The following is a 22,782-nucleotide window of genomic DNA, read 5'->3' as shown; positions in this document are numbered from 1 at the left end:
GTGATTAAAGTTTTTAAGCAAACTCTTGGCCAATACAGCAAGAATCCATAGAAGAGTAGTGTCCTTAACATGTTCACCAAGTCCAAGTTGACCCCAACACCATGCCAAATCCCTGAAAAATGCAACCCAACCCCAGTTCAGTCTGTTAGAAGCTGTCACAAGGAGCAGGAGTCCAGGAAAAGTCCACATCCAAGAAAAGTCTGCATGGCACTGGAATTGTTGTCACAATTCTATACTTTGCAGCTCACATCCAAGTCCCAATGACCACTGCTTCTAGCTGGTAATGATTCAGGTAGACTGGAAAAGCCATCTGCAGCATGTGTGGAGATGGAGCTTCTGTTCTCCTCTGCCTAGAAAGATGAGACCAGGTTGCTTTTCCCTGGAGCTCTGCAACTGTGGCATGGTAAAGAGAACCTTGGGATACACTAAGCTGGGTGGCAAAGGTAGATTCATAATAGAAGTTGGCAAAAGGGGGAAAGAGAGCTCTAAATTAGGAATAGGTCCCAGCCTGAAATATGTGTGGGGCATTGAGGTAGGAGGAATAAAGGAAACACTATATTAAACAAAGCAGCAGAAAATTGCACTATCAACACCCACAACAGAGATCTTCAAGGGAAGAATAAAAAACCTGACTATTCAGGCAAGACATAGTTAAGTGACCCTTGTGAAAATGAAATCAGTTTACCTGCTTCTTGGAAGAAATACCCTAGGTGTCGTAGATAGGGCCGATGGCCCTGGGCACCTTCAGGCTTCCGTGGCAAACCCAAGCATTCTGGGCAAGGTTAGGTCATAGGTGGCTGGAGCAGGGCTGGAAGAGACTGAACCCTCCCTTAGAGGAGCGAGGGGGAAGCCTACCTTCCAGTGTCCCTGTTTCCTCACAGTAGAGGCATGTAAGTCTGGCAGGCTTTAGCTCAATGACCTTCCTTTCCACTATTGAAGCAGGACCCAGATGGCATCCTATGAGACCCCTTTGGGGCCTTGGAGCCTTTAAGGGCATATCCTAAAAGCTGGTAGTTCCCCTGATCTCTATTGGGCTTTTTCTGCTTGATCTTAATTCAGCTTTCTCATCATTAGCATATTAGGGATATTCAAATATCCCTAATATCCTAGAACAAAAAGTAAGTTGATAAATTTTAAATAATCTAATTAGTTCAGAAACTTCGGGAGTGTGGCCCAGGCATTGATATTTTTTAAAGCTGCATGTGTGTTTCTAAGGTACACGGAGAAGTGAGAACCAGCGATGGATTTAGGGATGCTGGCACTCTTTGGCCAGGCCTTCTAGAACACACATGTACATAAGAACCCTCTGGGTCTTCTCTGAATGACAGCAGCAGCCTCATGGCGGATGTCTCTCTGTTTTCTTCCTCACCTCTTCCTCTTCCTTTTTATTTTAAAGTTTCTTTGAATAATCTTAGCAGTTATTAGTAACACAAACAACCCAAATACCAAAATAAAGTATTCAATATTCTAATTTAGTTTTTAAAGAAAATACTTGGTTTTTTAAAGGAAGTTAGGAGGACCTAGTAAAAGTAACTAAGTCAGCCCTGGCCGGTTGGCTCAGTGGTAGAGTGTTGGCCTGGCATGCAGGAGTCCCGGGTTCGATTCCCGGCCAGCACACACAGGAGAAGTGCCCATCTGCTTCTCCACCCCTCCCCCTCTCCTTACTCTCTGTCTCTCTCTTCCCTTCCCACAGCCAAGGCTTCATTGGAGCAAAATTGGCCCAGGTGCTGAGGATGGCTCTATGGCCTCCGCTTCAGGTGCTAGAATGGCTCTAGTTGCAACAGAGCAATGCCCCAGATGGGCAGAGCATTGCCCCCTGGTTGGCATGCCAGGTGAATCCCAGTCAGGCGCATGCGGGAGTCTGTCTGACTGCCTCTCCGTTTCCAACTTCAGAAAAATACAAAAAAAAAAAAATAAATAAAATAAAATAAATAAAAGTAACTAAGTCATTTGCATAAAACTCACCTGGGGGTGGTATGTCGGGACCTGCATTTTAACAGGTGTCCCAGGGGATTCTGATGCAAGTGATCCTCAACCCATTATTGATACTCTGACGAAACACTAATTTTTAAGGCCCAAAGACTCAATAATAACCAAGGACATTTATGTTATAAATATTTATTATACAGCATTTACTTTGTGCCTTGTAAGAGAAATAAAAACTAGTAAAAATTAATAACAATCTCCATTACAAACTTACAAAATAAAAAGTGTTGTTACCCTAGATTTTACAAATTGGGAAACTGAGGCACAGAAATGCTAAGTAACTAGCCCTACTGCCTGTAGCAGGAAATGGATTTGCACCGGGCACTCTGCCCCAGAAGCTGTGCTCTTAACTGCTCCCCCTCCACCCTTTCCGCTGGTGCGTGTAAGAAAGCGCACATTATTCCCAGCTGCTTTTGCTGAGCCCTCCCACGGAGCCTGAAAGGAAAACAGGACAACATGGCTGCATGAAACACACAGGAAATATTTTATTAGCTTCCAGATGGAGAAAAGGGTAGAGTAAAAATATCTCAGTAGAAATCCATGGCCCTCCTCAAAGAGCCCACCCTGGCATCCATGGCCCCCCAGTCGTGGTAGCGCCTGTAGTCCCCCGGCCTCAGCAGGTACTGCCGCCCCCGGTAGCTGGGCATCTCATAGAGGACCCAGTAGCCCTCCAGCACGTTGAAGGAGTGGATCTCACTGAAGTGGAAGCGCTCGTGAAGTGAGGAGCAGTCCTCAGCGAGCTCCATCATCTGGCCTCTGTAATCTTCCCTCTCGTAGAGTCTGATCCTGTGGGAGCTGGTCTGTGGAGTCAGCCATTGGCATATGAGAAGTCAGAAAACATAGCCTTTAGCAACCAATCACACACAGCCCTGGGGGATGGACATTTCTTTGTCCTTTCTATATCAAAGGTGACCAATTTAAAGAAAAAGACTGTCTACATCAGGACTGCTATATTCAGTTGGATAGCTAATGTATTCTAAAGCTAAAAAAAACACCCCATTATTCATATAAAACATGATATGAATGGTGTTTCTTAGAGTTCTTTGGGTCACAACTTGTATCAACCATACACAATTGAGCACTATTCTTAAGTAACAATTTTATATATTTGTTTTGCTCTCTCCTTCATAGACTTGTGGTGGTCTAGGGCTCTCCATATTGAATGATAGAAAATAATACTGGATAATATAAAATAATAGGTTATTAAAATAAAAGGACAAATATATCACTGCCAAAAGGCGTTGTTTTGATTTGACTGCACTAGAAGAGGCTAGGAAGAAAGTCAAACTACTTCCCCCAAAATGAAGCACAGACTGGTGGCAATTAAGCATAGGTAATTCCTTATATCCTCCTTTCTGCTGCTTTAAGTCCTTTTACTCTACAATTCTGAAAAATGGGTGCCATCATTAAGATTAGGTTCTAGTTCTCAGCTCTAATATATGGTTCACCCAAACAGTTTTAGGTAATTAATAAAAATAGAAGCTTAAGATCAGGAAAGAGGCCTTAACAGATCAATAGAGTATAATAAACCTTTTAGAAAAATGGAAAGGTAAGCTGTCAGTTCTGGGCAAATCCTGTCTGTCTTTCCTTGAGCACTTGTTCTATCTGCTTGTTTCTTCCCAGCAGGTATCATTCAATGTCTTCTGTCTTCTGCCGTTAAATCCCCTTTAGGGAAGGTTCTTATAAGCAATTCATGCTGCAGTAGAGGAGACTGCTGATAACGTGTCTTCTACTCTTTGTAAAGGACTCATAGGTATGTTTTCTATTTTGACCTTCAGGACCCAACACATGTGGAACACCATTATTATTAGCCTTTTCCTTTTTTTATGAGAAACTAAGGACAGAGCTTGCGGTCTCTAATTAGAAGAGTGAGAACTGGAAAGCGGAAGCCGAGACTTTCAGGCTCCTAACACCGGGCTGGGTCCTATCAAGGCATTAAACCCTCTGAGGGGTTTCCAACCTTCACGAAAGTGGTACATTTTCCCCTAGACTCTGTCATAGTCAAACTAGAGAATCCCTAATGGTGGAGTCTCGGGGTGCTGGGGGGAGATTCCCGTAAGAGCGGGCTTTACAGGAGCTATCGGAATCACATTGTTGGGTACTTACTTGTTTTGCCTAATCAAAAGGCAGGACCTGAGAGACCCTGGATGTGCATAATAATAGTTTATATTTGGGGGAAGGGTGGCTTGTCATGTGCCAGATAATTTCCTTTCATCCTCATCACAACTGTAGGAATTAGCTACTCCTATTAGCCCCATTTTACAGATGAGGAAAGAAACAGTTTCTAACTACCCTAAGGCCACCCAATAGTAAAGGGTTGCTTTGTCCTCACCTGTGGCACTGACATTGGGAACAACAGTACCATTCACTACATTTTCCCAACAGAGGTGAGTATAATTTTAACAAAGTGAAATAAAACGTCCAATTAAAAGCATTCTATTACGTGCTTTTCCAGTAGAAGAAACCCTAAAGATATTAACACAGGGAATCAGAACAATTAGAGCCAGAAAAAGACCCGCATCCTACAGGGTGAGCGAGCCCCAGTGTCACTAGAGGGCGCAGGGGGACCCAGGGCCAGGGGGAGCGGACTCACGTGGGGGATGAGGCGGCAGGAGCGGACCGAGTCGCTGAGGCCCATCCACTGCTGGTAGTCGGGGTAGTCCCCGCGCCGCAGGAAGTACTGGCAGCCCGAGTAGTTGGGCTGCTCATACAGCATCCAGCAGCCGCTGTCCACGCGCACCGAGTTGCAGCGGCTGAAGTAGGGCTGCAGGTTGGAGTGGTCGCTGCTGCACTCGTAGTGGCGGCCCTGGAAGCCGCGGTCCTCGTAGAAGGTGATCTGCAAGGGAGACAACGAGAGGCTCAGAGGCCTGGGCCCCGCCCGCGTCTGCCGGGGCCCCCGCGGGCCGGGGCGCTGGGCTCACCTTCCCCATGGCCGGTGACAGGACGGGCGGGCGAGCTCAGTGGCGGGCGGGCCGCGCGCGGGTCTATATAGCAGGCCGACTGCTGCGTTGGCAGGAACCACACAAAAGGGGCCCTGGGTGAGGGGATTTTCTCTCTTTTCTATATAACGACCGCTGTGGGGGGGGGGGTGCTTATTGTATGTTTCCTCTTAGACTCTCCAGAGCTTTCGAATTGATGACCCCGCTTTAAAGTCACTTTGGTGGCCCTGGGACCTTTCAATGGAGCCTATTCAGGAAGTTGGAAATGAGCAAAGGCGCTTAACTCAGTTAATCATTGTGATCAAATATTTTGTCTTCTCACATTTCAAAATGATCTCTTTCTGAGCTGACAGCGCGGGGTGGTAACAGGTCTGAGGTCAGAGGGCTGCACGTGTGAGATGTGGGACACGGATGGACTCGCCTCCCCGCCGGGCATCTGAAGTGGGATGGAGTGTTCTCGCAGGAAAGGTCCCTGCGCTCCCACCTGCCACTAAGGGGGCGTGGCAGACAGACTAAGGCCTGAGGGAAGACGACAGGTCAGCCCCGGGGCGCGGGGGGGGGGGGGGGATCAGCCTTCGAGGGCCTGGCCTCAGCCCTGCTCCCTGGAGCCCGGGCGGGACCAGGGACGTCCCCAGGGACGTCCCCAGAGAGCGCACACAGCCTCAGCTTGGAGTCTCCCACGCCGCAGGTAGGACACCCTCAGCCCCGGAATTCATGAGGTGACTCACTGGTGGGTATTATTCACACTGTAACTATCTATTTAACTAATAATTTTGCAAATTAAGGACTAAGCTGAGTTCTAGCTGCTGACAGCAGCAAGTTAACATGCAAATATAACAGATTTTAAATCCTACAATCCTGCCTCTCTACCTTTCCTGGCCCTGGCTGCTCTCTGGTTAAGGCTCTGGCTCCAGGGACTGGAGTCTTCCTTCCTCTGCCCCTACCCTAATACTGCCCCTCACCCGCCACCCCCAGCGGCTCCTACTGCCCCACTCTCTTTAGAGCAGAATTTCTTAATCTCAAACTATTTTGACATTTTGGGTCAGAAAATTCTATGTTGTGAGTTGTCCATTTTAGGATGGTTAGCAGCTTCCTTGGACTCAACCCACCAGATTCTAATAGCATTACTCTCAAGGTTATGACAACTGAAATGTCTTCAGACATTGCCAAATGATCCCTGGGGGAGCTAAGTCAACTCTGGTTTAAAACCACTGTTTTAGAAGGGGCTAGTCCTTAACTAGATACACCCATCCCATTCCTTAGTTTGAATTCTTGCTACCAAATCAAATACTAAAAAATAATTTCCCCTGAACAAATTTCATTTGATATACACAAATTTAATAAGCCTTATTCAACCTGATGAGGCAATGGTGCAGTGGATAGAGCTTCAGCCTGGGACGCTGAGGACCCAGGTTTGAAACCCCAAGGTTGCTGGCTTGAGCATTGGCTCATCAGCTTCAGTGGGGAGTTGCTGGTTTTAGTGTGGGATCATAGACATGACCCCATGGTTTCTGGCTTGAAGCTCAATGTCGCTGGCTTGAACCCAAGGACTCTGGCTTGAGCAAACACTCAATGGCTCGGCTGGAGGACTGCCGACCTCTCCCCCCCCCCCCCATCAAGGCACATATGAGAAAGCAATCAATGAACATCTAAGGTGCCGCAACTATGTATGAGACGATACTTCTCATTTCTCTCTTCTGTCCCTATCTGTCCTCTTGCTTAAAAAAAAGCCTTAATCGCTTTCTTTTACAAATTTTAAATTTATAGAAAATTTGGAAACTATACAGAAGTATAAAAAAGAAAAAATTAAAATCATAGTACTTCATAAAAATAAGCACTGTTGATCTGTAAAAACTTTTGAGTTCTGCAGTATGAAAAAATTCTAGAGATCTGTTGCACAACAATGTACATATAGTTAACACCACTGTACTGTGTGGTTTAAAATGGTTAAGATGGTAAATTTAATGTTATGTATTTTCACCACATTTAAAAGACACCTATGGTCAAAAAAATCCTCTTTCAACTTTCATTTTTTTGATCTAATACTTTCATCTCTAGATATTTGTGTACAGGAAATAATTAGAGGTACATGCAAATATGATGCCCAGTGGTATTTTAACAGAACATTGTTTATAACATAAAAAATTAGCTACAAATTAAATATCCTAAATAGGCATTAATTAGACAAATCATAAAATATTTCTTTTATAAGATGCTATGTAGCTACTATATACAATATAAAAATATTCTCAAATAATTTATTTAAGGATATGGAAAATGCTCACCATAAGCTTTTTAAAAAACAAGTATGTTATATGCTGAATACGACAAAATATTGCTTAAAGAAAGAAGCTATAGGCCCTGGCCGGTTGGCTCAGTGGTAGAGCGTCGGCCTGGCATGCAGGAGTCCTGAGTTCGATTCCCGGCAAAGGCACACAGGAGAAGCGCCCATCTGCTTCTCCACCCCTCCCCCTCTCTGTGAGCATGCCGGGTGGATCCCGGTCCGCGCGTGCGGGAGTCTGTCTGACTGCCTCCCTGTTTCCAACTTCGGAAAGATACACACCAAAAAAAAAAAAAAAAAAAAGAAGCTATATATAAATGGAAATATATCTTATGTTCATGGATTAAAAGGTTTAATATTACTCAGATAACAATATTACCCAAGGTGCATCTATAAATTTAATACAATCCCTATCAAAATCAAATGCTTTATGCAAGAATAGAAAAATACCATTCTAAAATTCATATAGAATCTCAAGGGATACTAAATATCTGAAACAATCTTGTTTCAAAACATACTTCAAAGTCACAGTAATCAAAATGGTGTTGTACTGGCATAAAGATAGACATATAGATAAATGGAATAAAGTAAAAAACCTAGAAACAAATCCTCACATATATGGTCAAATGATTTTGACAGTTGCTAAAACCATTCAATGGAGGAAAGACAGTCTTTTCAACAAATGGTACTCAGAAAACTGGTAGTCCATGTGCAAAAGAATAAAATGTTGGATGCTTACCTTGTACCATGTACAAAATTAACTCAGAAGGCATTAAATACCTAAATTTAAGAGTGAAAACTATAACACCCTTGGAAGAAAACATAAGCAAAAACATTCATGACATTAGATTTGGCAATGGTTTCTTGAAAGTAAAAAAAATAGGTATAAGCAACAGATAAATTAGACTTCATCAAAATATGTAAAACCTTTTGTGCATCAAAGGATACTATCAACAGAGTGAAAATGCAAACTGTGGAATGGGATAAAATATTTGCAAATCATATATGTGATAAGAGATTGATATCCAAATATATAAAGAAATACAGCTCAGCAACAACAAAAAAACCAACAAATTTAAAACTCAATTAAAAAAAAACTTGAATAGACAATTTCTCAAATAGCCAATGAGCACATGAAAAAATGCTCAATATCACTAGAAATACAATCAAAACTGTAATGAGATGCTACTTCACACCACTAGGATGGCTATTATTTTTTTTAAAAAGAACAGAAAATAACAACTGTTAGTGAGGATGTGGAGGAATTGGAAAACTTGCACGTCACTGGTGGAAATGTAAAATGGTACAGTCACTGTGTAAGACTGTATAGTAGTCTTTCAAAAAATTAAACAAGAACTTAGCATACGAGCCAGCAATTCCACTTCTAGGCATATACCCAAGAGAATTGAAAACAAGGACTTGAACAGATATTTGTACACCAGTGTTTATGGCAGCATCATTTACAATAGCCAAAAGGTGGAAACAACCCAAATACCAATTGAGGGAGGAATGTGATATATGCATGGAATAGCTTATTCAGTCTTATAAAGAAAGGAAATTCTGATAAATGTCACAACATGAACAAACCTTAAAAACATTATGCTAAGTGAAATAAGTCAGACACAGAGGGATAAATTTTGCATGATCCTATTTATTGGAGTTGTTTAGAGTAGTCAGATTCATGAACACAGAAAGTAGAATAGTGGCTACCAGGGAATGGAGGGAGTGAGATCAGGGAGTTATTATTTAATGGATACAGAGTCTGGGACAATGAAAAAGCTCTGAAGATGTACAGTGATGATGGTTGTACAACAAGGTGAATATTCTTTATGCTACTGAATTGTACACTTAATCATTGTTATATACCATAAAACAATGGTATATTTTGTGTATTTTTCCATACTTTAAAATATTTTTCATAAGCAACAAGAAAAACATTGATACTAATTTTATCAATATTACTACTTGATTATGATACGTATACTAAGGTTGTAAAAAAAACATTGAAATGAAATGAATCTGACCCTGGCTGGCTAGCTCAGCGGTAGAGTGTCAGCTTGGCATGTGGAAGTCCAGGTTCAACTCCTGGCCAGGGCACACAGGAGAAGCACCCATTTGCTTCTCCACCCTCCCCTTCTCCTTTCTCTCTGTCTCTCTCTTCCCCTCCCACAGCCAAGGATCCACTGGAGCAAAGTTGACCCTGGTGTTGAGGATGGCTCCATGGCCTCTGCCTCAGGCACTAGAATGGTTCCTGTTGCAATGGAGCAACACTCCAGATGGGCAGAGCATCGCCCCCTGGTGGGCATGCCGGGTGGATCCCAGTCAAATGTATGTGGAGTCTGTCTCTCTACCTCCCCACTTCTCACTTAAAAAAAAAACTAAAATAAAAAATAAAAATAAAAATAAATGAGATGAATTCTAGGGAATAAAAAAGAATTAAAAAGCATTTAAAACTGTTTAATTTAAACTTTTTCTAGTCCTCTTTATAATGAGAGTTAAAAATAATATAACATTACAGTTTTTTTTCTCTTTGTACCTCTTCCTTCTTGGGCTTCTTCACTCTTTCTCCCTTTATTTATTTCCTTCTATCTTCAAAGCTTACACTCAAGAACCTGATAATATTTCAAGGTCCTCTTTAATCCTGAGTACTTGGGATCTGGGCACAATTCTACATTCTTCTAGTTGCAGCGAGTAGCTCTCTTATGGTTACCAGGAATACCAGCTTTTAGACACTGCAGATGCTAAATATGATGGGAGACAGACAAAACCTGGGGCCCTAATGATGTTGTTGAGCTGCTCAGTCAACCATCCCTAAATCCTGTGCCATCCTAGGACTTCCTGTTGATGAGCTAACAGGTTTCCATACTGTTTGTCTATTTGATAAGGGTTTTCTGAAACGTTCAGTCTAATGTCCGCTGATTCAGACCCATTTTAGTAAAGGATTGGGTGAATTTTGATCAAGCTTTGGAAGATGAGCAGCTCACCAGGGAGAAAGTGGGGAAGAGTAGCCCAGGTGAGGAAAAGGTGTGAGCAAAGGCACACATATGTAATGTGTGCATGGTGTGAGACTAAAAACAATTGGGGTTAGGTATCTGGTGATGATGTGAACAGGCCAGGATCTGGTTCCTGAAGGAAGTAGAATTTCTCAGTGAGTAGTGAAGGAAGGTGTAATCAGGGACGTGACATGACCGGCTCAGTCTCTGAGCACAGACACAGTCATCAACCTTTCTTTGTAGAACTCTAGCAATGGGAGCATAAGTAAGACAGGGCAAAAATACAGTGCCCTACTTTCCTTTAACCTTACACAGACAGGTATACTAACATACATGTAGACACACACCATCTAGAAAGTGTGTGTTGAACTACACATATCAGTGGCATAAACACATGTGGGTGGATTTTACTCCTCTTACAAGAAGTTTAAAGATAAAAGATTGCTGCCATTGTGTGTTGGTAAATTCTACGTGTCAAGCTGACTGAGCGAAGGGATGCCCAGATAGCTGGTCAAATAGTATTTTGGGGTGTGTCTGTGTGGATGAAAAGAAGATTGCCCTTACCAATGCACCATTCAATCTGTATCTGTTGAGGGCCTGAATAGGACAAAAAGGTGGAAGGAGGAGGAATTCATTCTCCACTTGAGCTGAAACATCCTGCCTTCAGACGTGGAGTTCTTGGTTTTCAGACCTTTAGACTCAGCCTAAATAATACTACCAGCTTTCCTAGCTGTAGATCATGAGACATCATAATCACATGAGCCAATTCCTATAATAAATATCCTTAGATATGTCTACCCATAGCCCATTGGTCCTGTTTCTCTGAAAAGCCCGATATTGATTGGATCAGGAGCTTAACTACATCACAGCCAGCATTCCTGTGGCATTGCGTCATCCTTGTCACCTCTTAGGTATAAAATGTCTGATAAAAGAGGGAATTTTGGCACCAGGGGCAGCTACTTCCTTTCATCAGAAAGGCAAAAGTTTTTCCAAAGCCAGCTCTTCTTCCTCCACGCCAACATTCCTCCACTTACATTCCAGTGTCCACAGTTTCACGTGACCACCTCAGCATCAAGGGAGTCTGCCAGAGATTGTGAACTTGATTTTGCATACAGTTTAGGGGAGTCAAACATCTTTTAAAACCTATTATGGTGCTTCAAAATCTGTGATTTAAAAAGTTGTTCACACTATCTCTGAACCTCAGCTTTCAGATTCTCACTCCTCAAAGAAAAACTGAAATCTGAACAGCCTGCTAATAATCTGGTTTGAAGCCGCAACGTGTTGAAAGGCCAGAGAATCAAATGAGATAATGTATTATGAAAGTATTTTGCAAACTAAAGTTTTGCTTCATAGGAAGGCATATTTCTAGTGTGAAGATTTTCTTTGTGACCTATGCATGGATTATGAATCATGGTTTCCACTTGCATCTTGTGTGTGTATGTGTGTGTGTATGTATGTGTGTGTAAATAAAAAATAAAATAAAAGTAACACAAAGGGAAAAACACAAGTAAACTCATGCCAGAAACACACAGAAAATATTTTATTAGTTTCCATATTGAGAAATAATGATGAACTTATTTCAGTAGAAATCCATGACTCTCCTCAAAGAGCCCACCCTGGCATTTATGGCCCCCCAGTCATGGTAGCGCCTGTAGTCCCCCGGCCTCAGCAGGTACTGCCGCCCCCGGTAGTTGGGCATCTCATAGAGGACCCAGGAGCCCTCCAGCACGTTGAGGGAGTAAATTTCATTGGAGTGGAAGCGGTCCTGGAGAGAGGGGCAGTCCTCAGTGAACTCCATCATCTGGCCTCTGTAATCTTCCCTCTCGTAGAGTCTGATCCTGTGGGAGCCAGCCTGGCTCATCCAGAAATGGAAAGAGAAGAAAAGCAAACCATGAAATGATCCCAACACATTTGTGCAGTCCAATTTGAACTATATGGTGAAAGTTCATTCAAATTTTCAAATTTTGTATACTTCCCATTTTTTGGGTTGTTCGTTTGTTTATTCTCTACTTGAAAATTTTTTAATTGGGGTTACATTGGTTAATAAAATTACATAGGTTTCAGATGCACTATTTTATAATATGTCATCTGTACACGACACCGTGCATTTACCACCTCAAGTCAACTCCCCATTTTCAAAGGTGGAGATTCAGCACTGTTTCAATATCATAAAATGTGACTTAAGAAATTGAAAGAAATCTCACCCTGTAACATATTCAAATATTTCCCAGGACACCACATCAGAGAAACCCAAACCTTTTAAGAGCTTATGGCTATTTTTACTGTTTTCAAGCACAAGTGTTTGAACAGTAAAGTCAGTTTATGAAATGAATGACCTCACATTTAGTTTAAAATACAAAAATCTTGGAAAGGTCACCAAGGGCTTAGATAATGTTGAAAGCAGCATTAAATTGTCTACGGCCATACCACTCTGAACGAGCCCGATCTCGTCTGAAAGCAGCATTAAACACCTTAGCTCCCTTAGACAGTAATTGATCCTCATTTAAGAATTTATGAATAGAATGAAGAAAAATGGGAAAGAAAAATCAGTTTTCCCAAAGACTAATTTTCAAACAGTTTACTGTTTTTAAAAAGTAATAAAACACATGGGGCACATGTATAAAATCTCTGTGCTGCTTACCATTGTGAGAAAGTCCTTTTATTTCTTTTGGGTGGGGAAAACAAAAATGCGAGTGGGAGCAAAAACGGAAAGTCTTTTTAAAATGACCCTTGTAGAAGTTTCCTTTTCCACTCCTGTATGCTCAGTAATTCTTATATATTCTAGCACTTACTCTTCTATTAGATATAAGTGGTTTTTCTACAACTCCATATTAATGGTGCCAGGACAGGACCTTTATCTTATACATGCTCAGGGCAGCCAACACATTCTTTTTTTTTTTCTTCTTTTTTTTCAGAGACAGAGAGAGAGTCAGAGAGAGGGATAGACAGGGACGGAGAGATGAGAAGCATCAATCATTAGTTTTTCCTTACGTGTTTCAACACCTTAGTTGTTCATTGATTGCTTTCTCATATGTGCCTTGACCACGGCCTTCAGCAGACCAAGTAACCCCTTGCTCGAGCCAGCGACCTTGGGCCCAAGCTGGTGAGCTTTTGCTCAAACCAGATGAGCCTGTGCTCAAGCTGGCAACCTCAGGGTCTCGAACCTAGGTCTTCCGCATCCCAGTCCAACGCTCTATCCACTGCGCCACCGCCTGGTCGGGCAGCCAACACATTCTTGCTCAATAAATATTTGCTGATTAATTGGTACCTGGGTAACAGGCAAATCGATATTGCACGAATCTATCATAGATTATCTTTTGTCCAAACTCTCAGTTATTCTGAATGATCACTACTCCAAACGTTTAATCTTTGCCTTGAAACTATCCCTGTGCGCATACGGCCCATTCCAGATACGGTGCCGGACTCACGTGGGGGATGAGGCGGCAGGAGCGGACCGAGTCGCTGAGGCCCATCCACTGCTGGTAGTCGGGGTAGTCCCCGCGCCGCAGGAAGTACTGGCAGCCCGAGTAGTTGGGCTGCTCATACAGCATCCAGCAGCCGCTGTCCACGCGCACCGAGTTGCAGCGGCTGAAGTAGGGCTGCAGGTTGGAGTGGTCGCTGCTGCACTCGTAGTGGCGGCCCTGGAAGCCGCGGTCCTCGTAGAAGGTGATCTGCAAGGGAGACAACGAGAGGCTCAGAGGCCTGGGCCCCGCCCGCGTCTGCCGGGGCCCCCGCGGGCCGGGGCGCTGGGCTCACCTTCCCCATGGCCGGTGACAGGACGGGCGGGCGAGCTCAGTGGCGGGCGGGCCGCGCGCGGGTCTATATAGCAGGCCGGCTGCTGCGTTGGCAGGAACCACACAAAAGGGGCCCTGGGATGAGGAGGGGATTTTCGTGTTCTCTTTTTTCTCTTTGCTGTCATAGAACACGGGGCTTTGATCCCATTCTTTCTGGAGTATTCGGGTTGCTATCTCTGGTTGATGCTATTGAGACAGTTTTAAAAAAAAGTCGTTTGGGACATTGTCTGTTTAATAATAGAAGCAGAGCTTCAGCCATTTCATACATAGTGTACACTGTTATTTGTATAGGTTGAGGGGAAAACAAAAAAGTGTAAATGGGGGAGCAAAATAGGCAGGATCTCAATATGGTAAACATAAAAAAATCTGTGAGAGTGATCGTATTGCTTATGTGCCATAACATTGAAAATTCACTGTTACAAGGAAGAAAATGACCTTACTTGAATGTTGAAATGTTCAAATTAGCTCTTTAAGAGAACTTCCCCATTAAAGGGTGTAAGAAAATGGAATGTTTACCAGGGGAGTTCACAGAATTTCAAACGTTCAGTATGGTAAATCAAATAAGCAAACACAAAACCACAAGAACACAGCAAGCACCAATCTTCAGTATTTAGTCTGGTTCTGGTTTGTTGCAGTCATGCTTGGAAGTAGATTGAGGCTTACACGTTTGATTTTGGCTAGCTATGATTCAAAGTGGAGAATAAATGGCTTTAAAATGCTTAATTTCCTCCCTGGCTGGGTTGTTCAGTGGATAGAGCATCAACTTTCTACCGCTCATCAGGGCACATAAGAGAAGCAATCAATGAGTGCACAACTAAATGGAACAACTAAATGGAACTATGAGTTAATGATTCTTTTTCTCTTTCTTTCCCTTCCTCTCTCTTTCATCAATGGAAGACTTTTATTCAAAAAAGTGCTTAATCTCAGAAAAACTGAAAGGTAAATTTTAAGTTTTAGAAATAAGAAAAAATAATTTATTTAAGACAAACAAAAACATAACTTCTTAGGTTATCATAAAACAAAACCAAATTATTAATAAATGCTTTTTGGGAGGATCTAGATACACCTTTGTTCTCTGGGGAACAAGAGGACACAAAGCTTTTGACTCAGAGGCAATTAACTACATAAAGACAAAGAGGAGCTCTAGCTGGAAAGGTGCAGGGAGAGGGAGGAATGAGCATCTGGAAGCTGGGGCTCTAGGAAGACTTAGAGTATTTACTGGCCTGGAAGTGAATGGTCTGATGGACTGGAAAGAGCGCTGGAGTGGAGGAGGGACTAGGCCTTTAGCCTCTTTCATGCTCAAAGAATTATTCATAATCCGATGTTATCTCTTGGAAATACTTTGTCTTGACCTTGGAAATACTTTGTCATAAATCTTTGGAAGTCAAGATTCATGAATTAAACACCAAACATGGGCAGTATGATGTGTCCAGTTCTTGTTATTTACTATGTAAAGGCGTGTGTTTCCAAAATTACTTATGTTTACAAGTGAAAAAAAAATAAGCAACCAGAATCTAAACAATAAAAACCATCATTTTAATAAAAACAATTTTAATAGAATAATTTAAAAAATCATTATTTTGTTCAGAGCTGTTGTTTCTGTAGGAAGAGTGCTGATGAATGAAAACAGTAAAATATGAGAGTGAACCAAATGCAAAGAGTCCCCGAGAGCTGAGAAAAGAACATGGTGGGAGAGTCCGTGGGGACTGCCAGCTCCACTGACAGGTGGTGACAACTGAAATTTAGAATACATCTGGGGGGTTGAAACAAGGGTCTTTGACTTGCTTTTTACATTACTAGGAAGAGAGAAAGCTTTATTTCAGCCTGGGGGAAGAAACAGAGAAAAATGCTTACACTTCTCCTAGAACTAAAAAATGAATGGCTTGGGCAAGATATGGCTTGATTTCAATGCTCTATAGAAAATTCTGGGAGTGACAGTGTGAGTTAGATCTAAGTCTCAAGTTGTACTGAGGGTGCTAAGTGAACATAAGTTAAGACCTGAGAATCCTTACACCTGTAGCACAGAAGCAGAACTCTGTACAAGTTGTCAAGAATGGTAGATGGAGACTGTTTGGAGGGAAAACAAGAGAAAAGGAACAGGAACGCATTGTCCTGGAAATAACCCAGATGGTTTCAAACAAAAGGAAGGAAAAAGAGACTAGTTCAGGTTAGGGTTTTGCTATATGCAGAGTCAGTGGTTTGTATGGCTGGAATAAATGTCCATCTGTAATATGAAGTCTATAAGAAATAATGCTTTCTTATTTCCTGTAACTCAAAATATTCTATGACTATTCCACTGGGAATCTCATTCCACTAAGATGGAGGGAAAAAGTAACATTAGTCCTTGTTGGGTTTCCTCTCCTCACTCCCCCAGGCTTCATGGTTGGGCTCTGTGGGCTTAATGTGAAACCAGGGAATTTTATGGACTTAGACTGTTAGAGGATCCATTGAGGACCATGGTGAATTTCACTGTTGGTGGCTCTCTCCAGTTTTCACACCAGCATAGTAGTGAGAACTGGCAACCTTGAGGATCTGGATCTGTGTTATTTGGTTGGCACAGTGTTTAGATTTTTTAAAAATAATATTTTAGAGTAGTGGTGAACTCTCCACAGTTCACCACACTCCCCATCACTCCATGTCTTATAGGGGGTTGTGTCACTTATTTATGTCATCTCCCTGACCCTGAAGGCATTGAGTGGTAACCTCAAACATGAATTTTCTAACTCTACTCAGTTCCTATCAGTTTTTACCAAGTGAAAAAAACAAAAACAAAAACTATACATCAAAATTCTCAAGCATTCTTTCTTGGTCTGAACCATACTTGTGTATTTTGGGGTTAAAATGTTTTTCTTTATATAAAATGATATATAAATAAATGGTGCTTAGTTTTACATTTTTGTTGTTTTGTTTTTAATTTTAAGTGTCCTTGACATAATTAAAAGTGATGATCTTCTGTTGGTCCCTATTTAAAGAAAATTGGTCTGGAAAATCTAGAATATTGAGAATCATTTGATTTAAAAAAAAATATGATGAATATAGTGACTATTTTAATAGGGGATTTGTTTATTATAATGCCTCAAAATCCTATCCTAGGGTTAATTCAGAAATGATTCCTCCATCAAACTCCCCACATTAGGGCCAGCATAGCAGTTAAGAACATTAAAAAAAAAACCTGAACTACAATCTCATCCTTGCCTCTTCTGTGGGACCCTGGGCATGTTATTATTTATTTATTTATTTTAGATAAAGAAGAGAGAGGGAAAGAGAGAAACATCAATTTGTTGTTCTACTTATCTATGTGTTCATTGGTTGATCCTTGTAGGTGCGCTGATGGAAGATCAAACCCACAACCTTGGTGTACTGGAATGATGCTCTAGCCAACTGAGCTAGCCAGCTAGGGCTGGGCATATTATTTAATTTAACTTATTCTCAGCTTTTTCTTCACAGGTATTGTAAGTAATAAGCTTAATTTGTCTATTATTAAGCTACTTGGATCAAGCTAATTTTCTTCACCTACATGGTAATTCTTCTTATATATAAGCCAAGTCATTACCCTGTACATTTAAAACTTTTACAGTGCTATAGGTCAGTTGTATCTCGATAAAACTGTAAAACATATAATGGTCTTCATTAAATACACTTTTACTATAAAACTGACATCTATTCTTTGTCACACGACATTTCATTTTCACTGAAGTAGTGTTGCTCAAGCGTCTTCATCCTTGTCTATCTCCACTACCATCAACTATCATCCATCTTTATTAGTTTCAGAACCCTTTACTAAAGCCACAAGCTGACTGTAAAAAGGCATCTGGAAGCTGGTTTCTCACATTTCTATTTTGGAATTCTAAAGGTGAAAAAGGCCATTTCATGTTGGGTTGCAAGCTCATTGTAATTTTGCATGAGAGAAAGAGAGAAAATAAGTGATTTACAAAATGTTCAGATTATTAGAATTTCTCTTCCTTAGAAAATTTATATGTGAGTCCCAAGCACTTTTCAAACAAGAACCAGGGAGCTTTTGTAGCTCTGGGTCATTGTTAAACTGTCTCCCAAAGCATGAGAAGGACATTGGAGAATTCATTTTTTCTTGTACCCTCAGACTAGGGGACTAACTAGACAAAGGAGTAAAGAGGCAGAAAGGTAGGAGCCAGAGAGGGGTGATGGAAGGAGGGATGAGAAGAAAGGAAGACAGCTACAGGAAGAAGTGTAGAGAATTGGTGGCCAGCTTCTTTCTGGCCTCCAGTTCCCCAGTTCCTCAGCCAAAGAGACAAAGGCAAACGTGGCTGCTTCTGTGCAACCCTTTGCTTGTTGTGATAAGGGCAGATTTTTTTTTCTATTCACAGGAAACTATTCTCATTGGAGATGTTTTCCCAAAGCAAAAAAAAAAAAAAGTGTCACAAAAAAGTCAAGTGTATAAGGAAATGTTAAGTGTGTATGTCCTACCAAGAAAACACTTGTCCCTCCCCAAATGTTAAGGAATAAAAAAAACACATCTCATGAGAAAGAAGTAAATAACTATTACTCTATTTATATCCCTTAGTGTTTGTTACAGGATGACTTTAAAGTACTAAGTAAAAGTACTTGATAAACAAAAGTGATTGCATATGTATTATTTAGTTCTTGACTCTAAAAAAGTGATTACTTATTATTTAGTGTTAACATTTTAGTATTATTTTTGTATAGAACTCTGTGACAGTGGGCTTAATGCCTTTTGTTTGTTTTGCTTGTTTATTCATTCCCGGTGCTACATTTGGCAGGTCTCTGGCAGGTGCTCAGTAAATGGTGCCCATCTTAACTCAGAGAAGTTATGATCTGTAGTGGCTAATAATTGGGCAGAATCTGTTAAAAATAAAACAATATCTTGTTGCTATGACCAGGCAATCTCACTTTTAGGTGTCTGTCCTTCAATAATTATAACATGTGTAGATAAAGCTATATGTACAGTATTCTTTGCAGCCTTGTTTGTAAAAGCAACATTTGAAAAGCCCCATCACCAACAGATAAATGGGAAATAATCTAGGGGACCTCTGAACGATGGGATACAACGTCACTGTTTAACAGGATAAAGTACTACTAGATCTGTATTCATAGTATATCACATGTTAACCTGACCGGGCGGTGGCACAATGGATAGAGCATTGGCCTGGGATGCTGAGGACCCAGGTTCAAAACCCCAAGATCGCCAGCTTGAACGTGGGCTCATCTGGCTTGAGCATGAGCTAACCAACTTGAGCATGGGGTCATCAGCTTGAACGTGGGATCATAGACATGACCCCATGGTCATTGGCTTGAGCCCAGGGTTACTGGCTTGAGCAAGGGGTCACTGGTCTAGCTGGAGTCCCCTGGTCAAGGCACATATGAGAAAACAATGAACTAAAGGGTCATGGCTATGAGCTGATGCTTCTCATCTCTCCTTTCTGGTCTGTCTGTCCCTGTCTGTATGTCCCTCTCTCTCACACACACAAGAAGAAAAAACAAGTTGCAGACTAATATATACAACATAATTTCATTTGTGTGTGTGCGGAGGGGAAAGCATGTGTTTTGTGAGATATCTACAAAATAAGGGAAAACTGAGAAGAGTGTCCAGGTGTAAAAAAGGTTAGCAATGAAGCTGAGGTCGGAAGGACTCCTCCACTTCTGGACATAGAGAATTTGTAAAGTACTAAGATTATGAAACGTTTTTACTTTGGAGGAAAAATGTCAAATTAAAAATAAATTAATTCTCCAGTGATTAAAACATTTTTAAAACTTTTTATTAATAAGCAAGGCTTTGCTGGTGGGCAAACAGATCTTACTTCAATCAAAAGGTTCCAGAAATTATGGCCTTTTCCATTGTGCTTTAAATTTGAGACTGCTTTATTGTAGTAAAAGAATTTTTATGTTTATGGCTACACTATATCATGCAAATCTATTTGAAATATTAATATGTATCTCATTGATTCATTTGTATCAGCTGCCTGGCATGTGGAGTGGGCAGTCTTTGCCTTTCTCGCAGGGCTTGGCCCAGCGCCGGTACTGGCCAGGAGGTGCACCCCCTCAGCAGCTGTTTTAGAATAGGAAGTGAGTACAAAAGTTTGACAATGGCCCTGGCCGGTTGGCTCAGCGGTAGAGTGTCGGCCTGGCATGCGGGGCACCCGGGTTCGATTCCCGGCCAGGGCACATAGGAGAAGCGCCCATTTGCTTCTCTACCCCCCCTTCCTCTCTGTCTCTCTATTCCCCTCCCGCAGCCGAGGCTCCATTGGAGCAAAGATGGCCTGGGCGCTGGGGATGGCTCCTTGGCCTCTGCCCCAGGCCCTAGAGTGGCTCTGGTCGCGGCAGAGGGACGCCCTGGTGGGCAGAGCTTCGCCCCTGGTGGGCGAGCCGGGTGGATCCTGGTCGGGCGCATGCGGGAGTCTGTCTGATTGTCTCTCCCCGTTTCCAGCTTCAGAAAAATACAAAATAAAATAAAAAAAGTTTGACAATGGCCAACGACAACCCTGGCATTAGTTACATAATACTGCGCTTACAAGTGAACAAAACTGCAATTCCTTATCTAGTATAATCGGGCTTTTCGCCAAGCGGGCTTTTCTTCACCATTCATCTGTGTCCCTCTGTGGCCTCCAGTCACCTCTTGGGTCTAAAGGAATGTTGACCTCAAAGCTGAGGCTGAATGCCTCCATTCTGACCACTCACCCTCCTCCATTTCTTACATTCTCAGACAGGCTACTGTCTTGCTCCACCCCACTGCCGCATCTGTTCAAGACTTATCCTACCTTGAAACCCTTCTGGGACAGCCCTCTTCCTACTTATTCACTCCTCAGAGGATTCTAGGACTTCTTCCTTCACCAGGGAGCATCTACCAGTGAATTAATTGGCACACAATGAAAGAAAAACAGAAGCCAGCAATTGCCAACAATACAGACTAAATATTTTATTAGGTCCCAAACTGAGAAAATGGTAGCGTGAACCTATTTTAGTATAAATCCACTACCCTTCGCAGAGAGCCGGCCTTCGCATCCAAGGCCCCCCAGTCGTGGTAGCGCCTGTACTCTTGGGGCCTCAGCAGGTACTGCCGCCCCCGGTAGTTGGGCATCTCATAGAGGACCCAGCAGCCCTCCAGCACGTGGAGGGAGCGGACCTCACTCAGGTGGAAGCGGTCCTGGACACAGGAGCAGTCCTCACTCAGCTCCATCATGAGGCCTTTGTGGTCCTCCCGCTCATACAGCCGAAGCTTGTGGGAGCCGGTCTGCTGGGTGCACCGGCAGGAGGAGCAAAGGAAGCAACCAAACAACAGATGAGCTGGATGGGTTGGGGCCTGGCATTGTCTGTGAATGCTGGGTAGGCATCTGTGTCCTACTTACATTTAACACGTTTGCATGTTTGTTTTCTATTTTCTTATCTAGAAGACGTAATTTTTAAGTGATTCAAAATCTGGGTTAGAATCCATTGAGAGCTCAAATATCTTGTTTTCCTAACTCCCCATTACCTAAATCCTTGAATCCTAGGTGTTAGAACAATATTTGGGGAAACAAAGTATTCGGACTAGTATTCTTTTAATATCAGTATTATTTCCCAAATTTATATACATATAAATTTACCACTAAAGTAGGATTCTAAAAATCACATACATGTTTCTGTGAAAATTGGTTTAGTCACTTGAAATCATAATTCAACTGATTTTCCAAATTTAAGAGCAATTACTTTTTTTGTGGTTAGACATTATCTTTGAATAGCTTACTTTTTCCTTTTCACTAGTCTACAGTGGAACCTATTTCATTCATTACCTTTACTATAAGTAGAAATTAGTTTGTTAAAAACTACTTGCCTTCTTCTCTCCAACCAATTTCCCATCTGCAAGTTTCGTTTTATATCCCACTCTATGTTATTACATTCTTTACAGACAACTTTTGATTGACCTATTGGTAGCAAAAGTTTAAAACCAAGTGGCCTCTTTCCCTAAGTGAATTCTTCCCTAATATTCTGAGCTGTTTTTCTGTAGGTGTCTTATCTGAGCATAGGCAAGTATCTAAAGCCCACTTAATCCTTGGGCGCTTTTAAAGGACAATCTCCTTTTTCCTAACCCTCTCGCTAATACTGTGACCAGCCAGTGTGATCACCATCAAGCCGAACTCACTTGGGGAATGAGACAGCAGGAGCGGACGGAGTCGCTGAGGCCCATCCACTGCTGGTAGTCGGGGTAGTCCCCGCGCCGCAGGAAGTACTGGTGGCCCTGGTAGTTGAGGCGCTCATACAGCATCCAGCAGCCGCTGTCCACGCGGATGGAGTTGCAGCGGCTGAAGTAGGGCTGCAGGTTGGGGCAGTCGCTGCTGCACTCGTAGCGGCGGCCCTGGAAGCCGCGGTCCTCATAGAAGGTGATCTGCAAAGAAAGAATAATTCTAAATTAAATCATTTGCTCCCAGTAGGTCTTGTATAGAAGCTTTTTAAAAAATGTTTATCTATCTGGTGTTCGGCTCACCTTCCCCATGGCTGGTTGACTCGGATGAAGCCAGATCAGTGGGCCGGCCGCTTGCGCGCACGTGCGGGTCTATATAGCAGGCCGGCTGCTGCGTTGGCAGGATCCACACAATAGAGGCCCGGGGTGAGGGGGTGGATTTCATGGATCCCTTTTACGTGCTGCATCCAGTGGAAATGCCTGTGGAATCTGCCCTCATTCTCTCGCACATTCTAACGCTGTCCTGTGCGCGGCCTGAACCTGTTTTTGGATTCTTATAGTTTTCTACGTCAGCCTGAACTTTTGACCTGAAATTCATGTGTCTGCACATATGATTCGGTTAGGCCGCGTGTATTTT

At 42.3% G+C, this 22,782-nt stretch overlaps 3 protein-coding genes across 4 annotated transcripts; all 3 read right to left on the bottom strand.

Annotated features, from left to right (window-relative positions):
• Window positions 1-2,447: 2,447 nt before the first annotated feature.
• Window positions 2,448-4,979, bottom strand: LOC136337972 (gamma-crystallin F). The gene is made up of 3 exons (XM_066279894.1): window positions 4,908-4,979; window positions 4,580-4,822; window positions 2,448-2,786 (listed from the first exon to the last, which is right to left on the bottom strand). Exons 1-3 carry the CDS (start codon window positions 4,914-4,916, stop codon window positions 2,514-2,516), a joined length of 525 nt encoding a protein of 174 aa, XP_066135991.1. The 5' UTR covers window positions 4,917-4,979; the 3' UTR covers window positions 2,448-2,513.
• A 6,733-nt stretch (window positions 4,980-11,712) lies between these two features.
• On the bottom strand, window positions 11,713-14,035 carry LOC136337909 (gamma-crystallin D). Its single transcript, XM_066279829.1, has 3 exons — window positions 13,956-14,035; window positions 13,628-13,870; window positions 11,713-12,051 (listed from the first exon to the last, which is right to left on the bottom strand). Exons 1-3 carry the CDS (start codon window positions 13,962-13,964, stop codon window positions 11,779-11,781), a joined length of 525 nt encoding a protein of 174 aa, XP_066135926.1. The 5' UTR covers window positions 13,965-14,035; the 3' UTR covers window positions 11,713-11,778.
• A 6,843-nt stretch (window positions 14,036-20,878) lies between these two features.
• LOC136337872 (gamma-crystallin C) lies at window positions 20,879-22,555 on the bottom strand. 2 transcript variants are annotated; one of them, XM_066279770.1, is made up of 3 exons: window positions 22,449-22,555; window positions 22,107-22,349; window positions 20,879-21,221 (listed from the first exon to the last, which is right to left on the bottom strand). In XM_066279770.1, exons 1-3 carry the CDS (start codon window positions 22,455-22,457, stop codon window positions 20,946-20,948), a joined length of 528 nt encoding a protein of 175 aa, XP_066135867.1. In that variant the 5' UTR covers window positions 22,458-22,555; the 3' UTR covers window positions 20,879-20,945. The 2 variants fall into 2 exon arrangements, with proteins under 2 accessions (XP_066135867.1, XP_066135869.1); XM_066279772.1 differs by having other exon boundaries at window positions 20,879-21,218; window positions 22,449-22,551.
• Between the last annotated feature and the right edge of the window lie 227 nt (window positions 22,556-22,782).

The sequence above is a fragment of the Saccopteryx bilineata genome, chromosome 5, assembly GCF_036850765.1.
Source record: "Saccopteryx bilineata isolate mSacBil1 chromosome 5, mSacBil1_pri_phased_curated, whole genome shotgun sequence".
In the NCBI taxonomy this organism is placed as follows: Eukaryota; Metazoa; Chordata; class Mammalia; order Chiroptera; family Emballonuridae; genus Saccopteryx; species Saccopteryx bilineata.
The sequence above is the reverse complement of the archived record's forward strand: the minus strand, read 5'-3'. Positions and strand labels throughout refer to the sequence as shown.